We start from the raw sequence: 17,125 nt of genomic DNA, 5'->3' as shown, positions 1-17,125 counted from the left end.
AGCATTCAAAGAAAAAAAGGAAATATGCAGTAGAGTGAATAGTGTACTGAAAACTTATATGGAAGAAAGCTTAGTCCAGTAGAGTAGGAAAGACATCTGTATTTGTCCAGACTAAAGACAACATGAATTTGCTTGTTCAAGTAGAACACACAGAAATCCTTAAAAAAAAAAAAAAAAATTGGCCCATAATGTGTGGAATATTGACATTGTTAATGCTGAGGTGGGTCAGAATCACAGTTCTCCTTTTGGTAAGAAACAGGTGGGGAGGTCTTTTCTAATTTATTGTTAACTAAAAAAAGGTGCTAACCAACATCTACTGGGATTAAACTTTTTTTTTTTTTTTTTTTAAATTCTGACCCTGGGTAGTTTAGAGTCCTAACAAGCTGGCTAATAGATCTCTGGTCAGTTGTTGTAATTCAAAATGTATTTCAGAATACTTGGGGTATTCTAGAAGAGCACTAGTATTGTGTCAATTTTGAGAGGGTAGGCAACATGGTCTAGATACTTAGGGACAACTGAGGCTGGTCTCAGTCCTGTGCGAATAACTGAGAAGCTGATACGGTATCCAATTAGCAAGGAGGTCCTGGGGTACAGGTCACCAGAGTTTACGTGGCTTTCTGAAAAGAGATTTGCCAGACACAACTGATTTCATTTCCTGAGGAGTTTTCAAGACTAATACAGGTAGTTTCTGCACGTAAGCCCATGTTTTCCATGTTACCTTGGAAGATAATGTATAATTTATTCAACTAAAGATTTGGTTACTAAATACAGTTGAGGATTTAAGTCTTATTTTTTGTAAGCTATTTAATTTTGAACGATATGCCATTGTGTGTGCTGCTCAGTGTCAGTTACCTAGCATATTTCAAAAACATCTCTCTGCAGAGTCATCAGTAGGAAGTGGTAGTCAGATGGCACGTACCCACTGGGATTTCACAGTGCTTAGTTCTACACCTGATACTCTGCAACATTTTCAGCAGTGACCGAAAAGCAAATATGGAATCTCTCCTGACAAAAACACGTATGGATTTCATCCGGTGGGGCAAAGGAGTAATTAATGACAAGCCCAAGGCAGTCACGTGGCATAGTCCTACTCACAGGAAGTTGAACCTGTTTGAAATAACTGCGTTAATAAAGACAAATGCACTGTGGTGCAAAACTGAAGAAGTTCAATCAGTTCGGCTTATCAGGCAGAAGATTGAAAAGTTACTGGGTTGCAGCACGTTCAATACCTTCACAGGGAGAAAATGATGATGGCTAACAGGTGCTGTAATGTAGGAGAAGAAAGCACAACAGAAGAGGTGGGAAGAGGAAGAAAACTAAGGCTGTGTGTTTCATGCTGGGATGGTTTAACTGTCAGAAAAAATTACAACGGGCAAAGTTTCTTTCTTCACCTGTTCCAGATTGGTTTGGAAGACACTGTGTAGCCAAACACAGCTAGGGGCACAACACAGTGAATTGCTTGAGATAAGATGAGATGATGTATTGACACCTTTTGGCTTTATTCTCTATGAACCTACTGTTTCCATGGAGTCAGGTTATCTAGGGAGCGATGTCAGCAGAAGATTTATTTCTGGCAGGGTTTCTGGCTGGTTTCTGACTGATTTCCAGCATATCAGCTGGCTAATGTCAAACCAAAGCAGTCTCCTTTCCCTTCATGAGGGTGGCTGTGTATGAGAGTGACATAGCTGCTCTCATTTCTTACAAAAGTCATCTGTTGAAACCTTTCCAAGAGTGCCTCAATCTGAAAAGAAGAGGAAGCCTTTATATCCTCCAGTGAATCGCACAGTTATGGGGACAACGATAGTTAAAGAACTCTAGCTATGAAGATGAGCCTAAGGCTCTGATGGAGAATTTTAATGGACTAATCTCAGGGGTGTGTTTGACACAAACAGCTACAGCCAGTTAGGACATATAGATCAGCAGAGTGGACATTACAACCACAAAGAAATTGGACATAAAATGAATGTAAGAATTAGTGGATTGCTACAGCAAATAATCGGGGATTTGCTGGAAGCTAATGGAATGAGATCTGTATTAAGTATTTCAAAGTGTTGCCATTACTCTGAGGAGAGGTATCTGCACAGAATAGAAATCAGTCAACAGAAGGGTAGGAGTCACTTTCTACGAAAGTGTCTAAACAAGAGATGAATAGAACATGAAATATTCAGTCTATTGAAGAGCTTGTGGATCTTGTTTGAGTTACAGATTAACTCAGCAATGTTTCCCATTCACGTCTGTGCTTGTTTTAATGGAAGATGGTACGGCTGGAGATGATGGGCCAGTTTCACTATCTTCAGTTCCACATGGTCCATATGGACCAGGAAGTTGCATGGGCGCAACTGGTCAAGAATGCTGTGTGAACCCACTCTGTGCTGCACTTTTGGCCAGTCAACTAATGTCTTTTTTTCTTTAATAGGGTGTTAGGAGCAGGTTGATGCAGGTTGTACAGATAAATAAAAACTGCCATGTTTGGTGCATTTTCTGTGGTCTCAAAACATATTGCACCCAAACCAATATGAAAAAGGTTGGATCTAAGGAGTTATCAGAGTAGCTGAGGCACAAGGGATTCTAGGTACCTGCAGGAGACAGGTGAGTGAGAGGTGGCTTTCAAGGTCTGAAGTTGAACTTATGTTTTTAGGGTGGCACTAAATACATGAAAGCATGTTCACATGTCAGAGTGCAGACGAAGTCTCAGCATGTCACCACATCCACACTCACAACAGCACTGTGCAGGGCTGTGTCATGTGGTAGCCAGGCCTCCCAGGAGGACTCGCTGGCTTTGAAGCAGAGCTCTGAAGACACAGCTAGCTTGCTACCAGGATCTCCTGCTTGCTTAGGGACCTCTGCGCATGCCTTCAGTCTTCTTGAATCTGGCCTTCTAGACTTGCTCGTGTTTACCTGAAATAAATGTGGTATAGAAATTGAAACAACTTTAGAATGTAGCAGAGATAAAATAGATAAAATAGATGACTGGACCATTTGTCTGGAGTGGAAATGATCCCTCACTTCCTAGGAAGCACAGCCAAGTTTCACCCGTTTTGTCAACAATCAATCAGGATCAATGCAAATGAACTAAGATCCAAATGACTGGTGAAAGGAATCATGCATTTATTTTATAATTTTATAAGACTGAAAGAATAGTTTATAAAAGCCCAACTGGTGTTCCAGAAGTATATTTTTCATAGTGCTTTTCATGTAGGCTTAGAGTGAAAGTGCAAAGCAAAAGTAATTGAATGAACATTTCAGCAATATCCTGACGTCAGCTTGCCTGCTTGTCGCTCTCATTTGAAGGTTGCAGAAGTATGAATCTACCTTGAAATTAAAAGGAAAAAAAGTGCTTTACAAGAAGTAGACTAAATTATTTTTGTTCATCTCTTTTGGATGTGGTATCTTTTAAAGCATGCAATTCAATATTTGTGCACATAGTAGCATAATGCAGACTAACTAAATCAACATTTTAAGCTGTATTTTATTTTGAAGTCCAATTTAGATTATGTAACATTGTGAACTGATACATTTCATAACAATTTTCTGGGATTTGGTTAATCCCATGAACAATGCAAAACTGAGAAATGCAGCAGATGTTTGCAGCTGTTTGTGGGAAAGTATATCTGTTGTTAACAGCAGTATTAGAAAGTCATGACTACATTTGTAAAAATAACAAGCACGGTCCTATTAATGGAAATTGACTTAAGGGTAGAAAATTAATAAATTTGCACAGTTAAGGTGTACTACTGTAGTCTTCCAAAACATACTGCAAAACTGGCAGTGTTAACTGCAAGTAGATTTTTAGTTAATAATCTAATGCTTTCCAGTGGTTTCCACATTCTTATCTTCACTATTTGCTGACAGACCTCACATGCTTACACCTCTGTGCAATTCTATTTTCTCACCCAGTGAAGGGAGAAACCAGCATTTCTTCGTCCAGTCTCGCATATGCATATTCGGGCTAAACAAGAAACCTTAGTTTCATTCCACCTTACAGCAGGTACTTGACTGAAGCATGTAAATGAAGGAGGCAAGTCATCTTTGTAGTCAGTGGAGATGGAAGGGCACTTCCAGAGGTCAATTCAAATGTTGGGAGTCAGTCTCTGGGCAGTGCTTGCCTGTCTTCACCATTTGCATATGGCATTTACCCTTCTGTGTGCTGGTGAAGTTTTTTAGCCACATTTTTAGCTTAAACACTATCAGTGTGATAAGCTGTTAAAACAGTAACTGTTGGTTCTACCTTTTGTAATCAAACAATTGAATATCACACAGACAACCTCCCTACTAAAATCAACAGTAATAAAAACAAGATTGTATTCTGTTTCTCTTTCCTATTTCTTTTTCTAGCTTCCATTGTCCTACAGAGGTGGTGGTGTCATATGAACCCCTGTTTGGATGGAGAGGACTGTAAAGTACTACCAGACTATTCAGGTTGGTCTTGCAGCAGTGGAAATAAAGTCAAAACCACAAAGGCAAGTACAGAGATCGCCTATATTTAAAGGTGGCAGTCTGCTGATAGCACTGGCTTATTGCATTACATCTGCGGGTGTGAGCACCAGTACTGGACTCCTCAATGTTTTGGAAAGCAATGATTAATGCAATTGTTCTCAGAGAGGGTAATGTTGGGTCAGAACTGCCCCTCCACTGCCAGCCTAGTTAAGTTATTGGGTGCTGGAGTCAAACTGAAGGCCCTGCTTCAGTCTTTAGTGAGCAAAGAAACTATTCAGTTGTGACCAGTGCTAGAGGGATAATAATGTTCCAGGGTCATTTCTTCAATCTGCAGACTGAATACATGGATCCAAGGTCTTTACCACTGTCACCTAAAGTTAGATTCCTGTGCTACTGGAAAGCCCTTTTAGCTTTTGAAAGAAGTAGCCTGTCTTGGGAGTTGTTGAGAATCTGCACTGACGTCAGTGGGAACTGGAAATCAGGCTGGTTCAGATCAGTTCTAATTACAGCCCATCCTGTAGACTGCCCGTTTTTAAAAAACAAACAAACAAACAACTTTGGTATGCCATCCTATTTCTTAATTAATGGCCAGCAGAGAGAAAATATCATGTCCTCTGTCTGCTTAGCAATCTAAAATGAGTTCAGTGCATTGAAGTTCAACAAGTCATAGTGAACTGCATATCTAAATATATCATAAAACAGGAGTCTTTAGCAGGCATAGCAAGGAAAGACACATGCTTAGCTTTTCCCTTTACAGCCTCTTCTAGTTGGGAATGAATGTTGTTGATTAGGTTACAGTCTGAGTTAATAAGCAAATACTGACACCAAATGTTTAGTAATGGCTGTTTTAAGGAGTGAAAACTGTACTAATTTCTGGACGAAAGAGAGAAAATTAGATGGTTTGGGCAGCTGTGGTGTGATATTGGTGGTCTAAAGCCCAGTTACAGACATTGCACATTGGCAGGCTCGCTGGAAAATTCTGACCAAACCAACCAGTCTGAAAAACCCTATTCCTGTTTTTAAGATCAGAGGAATTGTTGGAAATCAATGTTATTTATCAAATGCCAAAGATGTAGCCTATGGTGTGCCTAGGTCCAGCTGTTCTCCTGTGACGGATATTACACACAAAAGTTGGCCTGCACACTCTAGAATCAGTATGGGTAACTGGCCGTCAGTAATTGGAAGGTATAGATTACCCTCAGCCTTTAAATTTTTTCACAGGCACTGACTTTTAACTACGCATGTATAGATAAAGGGTGGTGGTGTAGAATCACACTGGCAGGGTGAGACTGGCGAAGTAGGAGTTTTAGATGTTGAATACGACAACTTCATCTCTGGACATACCAGAAGAGAGCTGGCACTTTATACCAAAAGGACCTCATTGGAAAAGGATAAGCCAAGGTTAAGTATCCCTGATGCCTTCAATAGATACTAGAGGGATGAAGGGTAGAAGAACAAACTTTATGTTGGCATTGATGACTGAAGGCCCGAGGCGTCAAGTCCTCATTCATGCAGCTGTCACTTCCTAGGAACAGTTGCCTTTCAGTTCATTGAGGTCAACTGACCACATGAGTCATAAAGCCTGTGTTCATGACTCTCGCTCTTAAAGAGTGAAAAGAGGCAGCCTGAGTCAGTGGGAGTTTACTAATAGAAGGGCAAATTTGGCACGGATCATTTATTTTATTATCCATGACAAATATTGCAACCAGCAAACTACAGAATATGGTAATGCATTCTGATGAGTTTAGGGATGTCTTTATAAAGCTAGAGTGGGACAAATCATTCTGCCTGCAATTAGACCTGTGCAAATTCATCAACTCCAGTGAGTTTGTGTGGGTCTAACAGAGGGCAGAGTGTAGCAGTATGAGTGCAAATGTTGTTTCATTAAACTCTTCCTCTACTTTGCTGGGATATGGAGTAATGCATTTTGCACTGATTTTTATCACCACAGGAAGTTTCTTTGAGGGGCATTTAATTGAAAGGATAAGCAAACAGTTGGCATTTGTGCTTAGGTGTGAATCATTCTACTGTATTACTAACATGAGAACTGTTCATTTTCCTTGCATGGTTTTGTTTTTCTTTCACTGCCCTGTGTTGTTTTAGATTTGAGCATGTTAAGGTAGGACTGTATTTTCTTGTGCATGTGGTTAGCAACAGCATAAGGGAGATCATGATTCTGACTGGGGTCTTGGAGTACTGCAACAATATAAATGTAGATATGAATAGCCAAGTTAGTGGTTAAACATTACATTGAAATGACACAAGAGACTCCTAACCTTTAACTAGTGATTGGCCCTGTAGAGAAGGGAACAGGCAGACTTCCTTAAAGGGCGGATCTCTTAAAAAGGTGTCTCAGTCCCTCCCATTTTAATTACTCTTTGCTAGAAATTCCTCCATTGTTTGCTGTATGTGTTTTATGTGTGGATACTTCAGGGAAATAATTACTTTCATGCTTTTAAATATTTCAATTTTGACCCATAAAAGCTTTTTCCCTGCATTTACCTATGTTGTTAGTAAGTGAACCCTGAAGAGTTACTTTTGGAGGCTGAGATTTAACATAGCTATATCCTCAGCAGTAGTGACATTTCTAAAAGCTGAGGGCTTGTCATACTATGACCAAGTTGTTGTACTCCTGTAGTTAGCTTTTAGTATTGTACCTTTTGAGAATCAGTCTGAAATCCTGAAGTTTGTCTTCTTTATTGGTCCAAGTAAGAAAGGACATGATTTGTCCAAGGTTTTGTGGGTGGGATTCATTGTGCCCAGCTGCAGGCATGTTTCCATCCAAGCTGAGTTATTTCAGATTCTCCAAAGTCACACGGGAATAAATGGGTGATCTCGCAGCATGACCGTGCCCGTCCACAAGAGCATGCCCACAAGTAGTTCTTTCTCTCTCCTGTGCCTTAAGGAAGCCCTGGATGACAAGCTTACATGTAGATTTCTGCTTGCTAGACAGCAAAAGCTGTGCTACAGAATCTGTCCTGGCATCCATATTTCCTCTGTAGGTATTTTGTCTGTCTTGTGGGTGGTTTTCTCTGTCTACCAAGATATAGTTGTTGCACAAATATAACGAATAATGGTAACTTCAGATTCTGAGCAGAAGCTCGTGGCACAGGTAATACTGAACTGGAAGGAAAATAGAATGGAAGGAAAATTTCCCTTGTTATAGGGAAAAGGAAAGTATGATATAACTTATTTTTTTATTTTAAAAATGAACCAAAGATTTGTCCAAACTCAGCTCAATCAACAAAATATGTATTAAATGCATTATTAAAACTTTACACAAAGAGGACTGTATGAACTGTCAGACCAGTAGTCCAAACCATACTACACCCTGTGTGTTTCAGTGCTGGGGTACTTAAATCAGAAAGACACAGCAAAACCCATGTGGACAATTATAGAAAATGTACACATACGTGGAATTCTTCCAATTTAATAGTTGGCTTATGTCTAAATCATGAGAGTTGAGATCCATTGCATATTAAATTTTTTTTCAATGTTATGTAGCAAAGATGATCTCATTACCATTTAAACCTCTAATCAATTTTTAAAGCTTTCTAAGACCCTGGGATCAGTGCTAGTTGGGACAATGACTTCCACAGGTTAATTATACACTGAAAGAGGAAATGCCATTTAATCAATTTTAAGTCCTCTATCTTCTACTTTCATGAAAATATTAGAGTAACTTGAAGTATATGAAGCACAGGAGACTCCTGACGCTACTCAATATTTAGATGAATAGTTAGTAGCTGAATGGGACAGTTAAAATGTGAAAAGCTGAAGAGCTCGTATCTTACATCAGTTACCTCAGGGAAGGAAATAAAAACTTCTCTATGCTGAGTGTCTGTTTAGTTTTGTAACACGTCTAGACACTACAGAGCAGAGCTGACAAAGCTTTCCTCCTTGCAGGCTGCCTATTCTCATCCATTTCCAGGATGGGAAACCTGACATGACCCCTCCTCACTGTGAAGCCAAACCCACTGGGTTTGCACATCACTCTGTGTGCGCATTAAGGCTTGCACATACATCCCTGAAACACCTGACTGAGCGTGCATATGGTTGTAAGGGGAAGAGACTGCGGGGTCCCGTGGGAGACGTGCTACCTGGGAGTGGCTTCTCCTGCAAGAACAATTCATCCCCTCTGCAGACCACGTTCTGTCTATTCCCCAGTTCCCTCCCCTAAGATGGACTGCTGGGAATGGGTAGCGGTTTGCGTGAATGGTCCTTTGGGATGTAAGTCGTACACTTGTGCTGTAGGCATTGGTGTTGAAAATGATGCTAAACAACATAAAGCAGGAGATTTCCATGAGATGATGGTGGCAAATTTAGTAGTAAACGGCCTTTTTTTAATCTGCAAAGCTCCCTTATACTATTGAATAACAGTGTAATTAACATTTGCATATAGATTCTGTTTCTGTGCAAGGTATGTAGGTATGGCTGGGGCAAGCTCATTCATGATGTATTCATGTGTAAGTTCCTTTGCAGCAACAAAGCACATGCTATCATCCTCGTTTGATCAATTCTGTGTAGGTAACTCTTTCCTCTTCTTTTATAGGTAACGCGGTAGCAAAGAATAAACCTGTGGCTCCCTGCCAGAACAATGGCATGTGCAACTGTTGCTTGGCTGTTACACAGAGACCCTTTTTTGTGATTATGCTATTGACTTAATTCTTTGAACTTGCAAAATTAGTCAGCAAAAAGGACAATACTTCTCCTTTCAACTGTGGCTGCAGTTCCCGAACCTGGATTTTGCTATACAGAATGGTACATTTTAATTTCACAAGAAAAAGCAAGGAGATTCGGTTCTACCTGAAATGCACCTTGGATTCCCAAGGACCTGACACCTTGCAGAAATTCGTGGAAGAACACACCTGAACTTCTGCAGTGCATCAAGGATAAGACTTTCTTAATGACACTAAGAAATGTTCTAAATGAGTTTAGATCATGAATGTAACCTAGAGGGTCATAGAAAGAAAATGCTTATGTTAGAACTGATATGAATGATCTTAAAGGTCTTTTCCAACCTAACTGATTCTATGATTCTGTGATTCTACGGATTGGTCTGAGATAATTCTCACATACAGTACAACATAAAAATACAAAGCTGATCCCAATGCTAAGTGAGTTGACAGGACAGTGTTAGTAAATTACGTCTTAATGTATTTTCAGCTGTGATTTAGTAACTATCAAGGTTGTATGAAGGTGAAAAGATGGAACTTATAAATCTGTAGCAATTATTGTAAGGCATACTTTGGTTATATCTGTGCAATTAGATTTATTTCCTTAGATACTTCTAGGTAGTTTAACTTTTACATTCATAAGTGATGGCAGGAAAGCATAAGGAAGAGACAAAATTTGAAAGTAGACATAGATTTTCTTGTCCTAAAATAAATCCATTCTCTAGGGGAATAGCAAAGTTATACGTATTCCTTGCCTCTTTGAATCTAGATATGGAAAAGAATTTAGCCATTAGCTAGAAATATTCATTCAGATGCCCCAAAAAAAGGAGACCATGCTTGTACTGCATAAGGAAGGCTTACTGGAAGGAGGGTAATTTGTTTGGATTTTCATAGCTTTGGTTTTATCCTAATAGGTAACATACTTAAAATTCATAAGCAAAATTCTAGATAAAAGTGAATCTTCACTTTCAATTAGTTCTTGTTTAGAATTATTATAATAATTAAATGTCCAGTTCCTTGACAGACTGAATTTCCAAGTGGTTACATTTTGTGACACATAATTGTTCCATATTATTGTAGATGCATTTCATACTGTTTTTCTTATTTGCCTGTTACAGTTTTTTTGTCATCAGTCTTCACAAATAGAACAGTAAGTAGAGGTGAAGCTGTAGCCAGTCTGTTCCCCATTACATCATTTTGTGACTTAAAATGCATTGAAACAGATTAAAATGCAACGATGCAGATGGCTATCATGCAGATGAACTGCTGCTGACCCAGCTACTGAATTCATTGTTATGCTTTATGTAAATATTAGGGTAACAATGTATATCTAATTTTTATATAGACAGAAAAGCCAAAAAAAAAAAAAAGTGTGTTCTACTAATTTAGGTCATTGTGCATAAGCTTTCTAGTTTATGGGAAAGATAGCATCAGCAGTGTGAAGCTGTTCAGAGTAATAATTGTTAGCTTTTGATTTGCTGGAGTGAGTGGGAGTATTCAGCCAGGTAATTCCATTGAAGTCAGTGGTGGGAAGATCTGGCCCTGTGTTTCTCGGTTTTTTGATTTCTCTGGTTTAGTTCACTTTCAATTATGTATTTGATTGCAGCTGGGATCATAGTGGTCATTGTACTCGGTGATAAGTAAACAAGAGATTTTCTGCTCTATGCTTGGACAGCTGAACAGTTAATAGACCCTGCTTGCTCTAATGAGCTCTACATTCCTAATATTTTTCCATTATTTCAATTTTCTGATTAAATTTTAAAATTACCTTTACTATTTCTACTGTTTCTGTGCATATGTATTCAACCATATCATCAGTGAAGATCATTTTCATTTACTATTTGTACAATGTTGACCCATAACTGGTATTTATTTATTTAGGTAAGTGCTCTGCAAAGCCATAGTAAAAACCATTGCTGAGATGTTCTAAGTGGACAAACAAAAGTTTTAGAGAAAAGTTATTATTTTTCTCTTTTTTGAAGATAAATACAAAGAAAATAAGTTACTTGCCAGTGGTCATACACTGGATTTGTGGTGGAATTGAGAACAGAACCAAAACTTCTTATGTCTAATTACGTCTTTCCCATTCAAGGCATGTATCATACTTGCCCAAAAGGGGTACAGTATGTTACATGCCTTGCAAATAGCCACCTGGAAGGTGCTTTTGCTGCCACTGAGGAAGGGGGAAGCTACAACGTAAGTTTGATAGCATGAGATTATGAAATACAGCCCAAATGAATGACTTTCCTTCCTAGATCCTCAGCCCATGACAGAGATTTTATATTCCTAAAGCAGCTTCGTTCCAGAGGATTTTGGGTTGATTTACAGCTTTTTCTGACTCATTTCACAAATGTTGTAATATATGCCTGTCTCTTTTTGGAGGATTGCTGCTTCTTCTAATGCTGTTGTCTGGCACCTGACACCAGCATTGCCCTTCTGCTGAGCGATAGCAAAATTAAAGTCTTTGCCAGCAGCTCTGTTAGTAGGAGAGATCAGCGTCCGAGATTCTTGGTGTGTTCTCTATGTAAATGGCTTAGTTTATGTTTATCTACTTGTTCTAGAAGAGCAGTTTTTGTAAGCAGCATACTTGCAATCTCTTAGAAACCTCCGTTTGCATCCCACTGTTAAGCTCCTATGGGGCTAAAACCCATGGGTCGTCACGTCCAGGCTTTTGTTTGGGCAGGCACTGTCTCCTACAGTCTGGTTCAGAAAGTAATCCCCTTTGTCTTAAAGTGGCAATGTTCTGCCATACAATTTCTAACAGAGATTGTTGCAGACACTCCTCTGATGAGATATTATTCTAATATCCACACCGAACTGATTCGTGTCCTGATTATACCTATATCTCACTTCTTAACTGTGTTCTTTTCTCCCCTCATTAGGATGACCCTGATGTATTTTCCTTCACCCAGGTGACATTTCAGTAGGCATAAAACAACCATGGCCTCTTCATTTCCTTTTTTTTCTCTGCCTGTCTTCGTAGCCCTCTTTGCATCCCTTGCAATTTAGGTGAATCTTTTTTTGAACAAGGATTGCCAGAATTATGCACTTTATTTGACATCTGCCATTGCCAGTTTTCTAGAGTGTCATTAGCACTTCCCCATCTCTGCTGCAAATACTTCACTTTCTACAGCCTATGTTGCTTTTGCCTTTTTCATAGCTGTATCACACTAGCAATTCACAGTCAGCAAGCGTTTGACTAATATTCTAGGCTTGCTTTTTTCAGCTCATGCCTCCTTGCTGATAGTGTATGTTCTTACTGATTCTACCTCGGAGAATGGCCTTGAAGTTTGTGCTGCTGAATGTCACCCACTGTTACTCTCCCAGGCTGAGGTCATGAGGTGCTGCCTGTTCCCTGTGCTGAGGTTTTCCGTGTGCCTCTTTGCAAGGCCATAGTTGAACACTACCAAGACTGACTGGTGAGGAACTCCATCCCATCTTGTTTTGAACAGAAAGCGCCACTGTTCACTCTTTAGCCAGTTGCTTATCTTCTCCAGTTAGATAAGGAAATATCTGTGGTATCAAAAGAAATGCTTTGATATATAAACTAGATTAATGGACTTTTCTTTATCTGGAAAATAAATTATCTTAATAGAAATCCCTGCAAAGTTTCTCTTGCATCCTACAACTCTGTTAAATCCATGGTAGATTTTATTCCATTTTCCATTTACCTCTAAGTCTGTTATCTTCAAGGATTTGTGTTAGAATTTGTACCTAAAGAGAGTGAATCAAAGTTTTACATTTGCTGTAAATTTTCTCAAGGGTTAGTTCAACAAACCTACAACAACAGAAAATGTCTCTGAAGACTAACAATTTGCTTGCAGGCTGAACAGACCCTGAGGTAAGAGAACATTAAGACTTCTGTCATAACAACAGATGCTTCTGTATCTATTGAAATATAGATGATCCTGTAACAAACTTTTAACTATTTAGGATAAATAAATGCTTCTAAACTGTAGTAATGTCACTTAAAGGACTGCTTTTCACAGCACAGTGTCCCCAAGCACTGCATTGTGGTAATAATTCTGGGCAGACTCAGAATGGATCTGCTTACAGTGGAATTTGGAATATGCTGGTTATGTTGAGTTCACGCGGATGATTTTTGAAGGTTATGGCTGCAGGGATTCTCACTGCATGGAAATGAGACTCCTACACCTGAAGACGTGGAGTATGTACTATTTTCCGCTTCAGTTACCTTAGTGTTTAGTTGAGCAACTAGATCCCCTTTGCAAAAGCAGGATTATCTAGACAGTGATAAAAGGTGGAGGTTTTTTCCAAATGGTGACTTTGCCTTGATGAATTAGCAGCACATCTCCCATTGATTTTCTTTGTGTCTTTTGCTTGTTAAACAGTTACTCTTTTTTTTTTTTTAAAAAAAAAAAAAAAAAGCACCTAGGCAGTGTTTTCAGCTTGTACTTTAAAGTCTAGAACCTTGTTATGGGTATGTCTCAGTTACCAGATTTTTCTCATTTGGATGAAAATTCACAAAGGTAATTGTTTAGAATAACAGCCTGTACCAACCTTCAAGAGACCTTTTGCATTTTATAACGTACTGTAGCTTTATTATTGTTATGACAACAAAGTCACCCACCAGGAGAAATTAATATTGCTGTTAGAACACTTCAGGGGCCATCCTACCCTGCTCTGTGTGTGTGTGTGTGACATTCCCATTAATACTAATAGAAATTACGTGCACTCAAAAGAAGAGCAGTTTCAGTAGCATAGATAAAAAGTTTGTTCATTACGATCATTTATACAAAATGATAGTCAATGAAATGTTGCCAGAAAAATCACTACAGGCTCCACTGAATCTGGAGGCTCAAGCCTGTGAAGTGCCACTGTTGCATTTTCCAGCCCAAGAAGGGTCCTGGAAATGAATATGGCTTTCTGGCCCTTTGAGATGTAATGCCTTGTAAAAGGTGCAGTCATGAGGGAGACTAAGTGGAAAGTCAGCTCTGGCTTCACTCTTCTTGCCCATACCATACAATGAAGAAAGCAGATTTAGTGTTCAGTCTTTGTACGGCTTTCTGGGACTGAGGTTCAGAGACTTGTAAATCTCTCCTAGCTAATGTAAGTTTTTCATTTTGGAAGGTATCTAAGGGCATGGTCAGATCACACGTGATGAAGCAGTGCATCTTAACAAGATACTGGTCTTTGCCCGAATTGCAGGCACCGTACATACTTGTGGTCTGCGGAGATAGGAAGTAACACTACCTCACAGCTACCCCACTGGGTGGCTTAAACTACTATGAAGGTTGCAGCTGGGGGGCAGTAACTTTTAACGATACGTTAACTCTCTGATTTATAGTTGTCTGCCTCAGCCATAACCTGCATTTTACCTGCCAAGTAGTGGTTATTTAGGGACATTGGATCATCCAGCACTAGCAGTGACTTCTTCATTTAGGGTATAAAGGAGTTGTAAGTGAAATTTTGCAGAGCTGACTCTTTCCATTTAGATCTTGGTATGTAGTTGTTGAAGGCTTCTCAGCAGAGGAATAGGAACACAAATGTTTTGTTCGCTCACTGGAGTTATGTTTCACTTCATGACAATCTATACCGACACGAGGTTGCACATTGGTAAGGGCATTTACACAAAAATGTATAAATTGTAGGAATCCAGGATGCCTTCCGCTCTTTAATGTATGCACTGGATGAAGGTTTGGTAATCCCACTCATTGCTTTTGGCTATAAAGTCCTTATTTGCGTTCTCTGCAGTTTGAGGTTGTGGGTGGATGCACTTTCTTCCTATATATATATATTTTTTAATTTGAATCATCAGGGAGGTTTTTCACAGAAATGCCTTCCAGTCAGGAAACTTCTTGCTGAGTCTTCTGAGTAGGGGGAAAGTTTGGTTCAGACATTAAAAGAAAGCTAAGAGAAACAAGGTTCATCCAATCCCACAAATGATCTCTACAGGGAGCCAGAAGAGTAACGAGGTAACATTGGTAAGATAACTCTACCTCAAGATACTCCCTATTATTTATATAAAGGGTTATTCGATAGACTTTTCAAGGACAGTTGACCTGTAGCCTTCATATGCCTGAGACCTCAGAGAGCCACAATAAAAGGAAAAATAACTTTCACGCACCTTAAAGGAACATCTACAATGCCATCCATCAGCCACCACGAGAAAAAGATGAGGAACATCGTACATTTCCACAAAGTGGAAAAGTAGCCTAAAAGATGACAAAACCTTAGGTACAGAATCTGTTTTCCTGCTGTATAGTAGTATGCAGATCCACCCAAGCTCATGCGTTGAATGATTTTCCAGTTTACAGAAACACGATAATTTTTTCTTTACCACATTTTTCGACAAATATGCCCATTGCTTAAAATTCACTAGAACAAGTGATTTGCAAGCAAAACTGTCAGCTGCTTGCTTACCCTTCAAATTAAGTGGCCCACAAAGTAATCTACTACAGTGGTAAAATCAATGTAAAATGCATTACTCTAAATCCCAACAAAATAAAATAGGTGCTTTGTAAAACAGCACTGGTATTCGCAGGACTAAACTCTGCTGTCACTTGGGTTCTCGTGAAACTCCTGGAGTTGATGAGTTCACACAGGTCCGGATGAATGCACAATGATGTTCTCTAGTCTGTCGTTTGAAGATGTGCCCGCAGACAGCAGGAGGTATTAGCAAATCCGTGAGGAATGTTGCAGGAAGAGAACAGAAACGGTACTGCTACTTTCAAGAACTTTTACACAGTCTTGGGAAAGTAACGGGAAAACTGCTTCGTTCTACTCTAGACCATGGCTTTCACAGCCTATGGATTAGGCCCTACACCTGTAGAGAGCATAAGTGTCTAACAGTGGTTAGCAGTGAGCTGATGGCTTGCTGGCAGTGGTAAACGCACATGTATTTGAGAGAGACCGCGCAAGTTGTAATGTGACTGTGCTGAGTGTCTAAATATGTATTTCAGGTCCTGTAAAGAAGAGGCCATGGGGGTACTCTGCACCCTTAGCAGCCCAGATTGACTGGGGGGGGTGTGAAGGAATTGAGCTTTCTCTCCACATGGTGCTGCGTCCCCAGAAATTTTCTCTGTACGAGTGCTACGAATTCGTTCCAATCTTCTGACAGTAGGAAAATACAAACAATTGCGAAGGGGATGTAAATTCTTGCAGCAAGGGCTAAAAAGAACATTTTTTGTCACTTAAAGCAAAGCAGACAAGGTAGTATATCCCACAGGACACTAATGAGCCACCTGATAACACCAAGTGCACACCTGACCTCTTGACACATGAAGCGAAGATGACAGATGTACTGTCAAAATACAAATCTATCAACTTCATCATGTAAATCTACCCACAGATGCTTTACAGTAGAGATCTGAGGGGAAACAAACATTTTATCTTACAGAGTAACCTTGTAAACAGGAACTTTTTACAAAAGACTCCGGTTAATAATTTATGAATTGTGACAGTGTCATGACAAAAAGATACTAAGCATTGATTTTTGGCATTGAATGACAACAAAGACAATCCCCCAGTTTCCACAATAATGATGCACTCACTGTTCCGGTGTTGGGGTGTACTGATATTCATAATGCATTTGCATAAAATCCTGTCTCTCATCTTTTATATTATTCATTTTGTGCTCTCCATCTCTTTCCCAAATGTGTAGAGTTGCTCCCTTAAACACACAGACTTCTATTCTGCAAGTGGGAAGCATCTCAGAGTCACTTCAGGGCAATGATTTTTGCTCTTTAATTAGGTTTGTAAAGAGTTTGGTACTTAGAGCAGGAATTAATTTTTTTTCTTGTTTATAAGTAATTTATCGTGACCTCTCCAAATGATAGCACTTGCCCTGTGTGAAGACAGTTAATTTTCCGAGATGTGACAAGCATAGTTTTTAATTAGATTGGGGTAATCATGTCAAAAAAGGAACTTTCTTTTATGAAGCACGCGGATATTTGCATTCTTTTAGCAAAAGTTTTTTTGTTTTTTTTTTTTCCCCATGATTGAAAATTAAGCCTAGCAACAAAACAGATCTGGAGTGCTGGAGTTTATGC

At 39.3% G+C, this 17,125-nt stretch overlaps 1 protein-coding gene across 1 annotated transcript in view; it reads left to right on the top strand.

Moving 5' to 3' along the window:
• Positions 1-4,487, top strand: part of FAM19A4 (family with sequence similarity 19 (chemokine (C-C motif)-like), member A4) — a 51,112-nt gene extending 46,625 nt beyond the window's left edge. Inside the window, exon 4 of the mRNA XM_009329851.1 lies at positions 4,336-4,487. Within this exon, the coding sequence (XP_009328126.1) occupies positions 4,336-4,487 (152 nt within the window). The remainder of the gene's footprint in view (positions 1-4,335) is intronic.
• The last annotated feature ends 12,638 nt before the right edge of the window (positions 4,488-17,125 follow it).

The sequence above is a fragment of the Pygoscelis adeliae genome, unplaced genomic scaffold (assembly GCF_000699105.1).
Source record: "Pygoscelis adeliae isolate BGI_AS28 unplaced genomic scaffold, ASM69910v1 Scaffold67, whole genome shotgun sequence".
Lineage (NCBI taxonomy): Eukaryota > Metazoa > Chordata > Aves > Sphenisciformes > Spheniscidae > Pygoscelis > Pygoscelis adeliae.
Note: the sequence above shows the minus strand (reverse complement) of the source record. Positions and strands in the feature narration are given on the sequence as shown.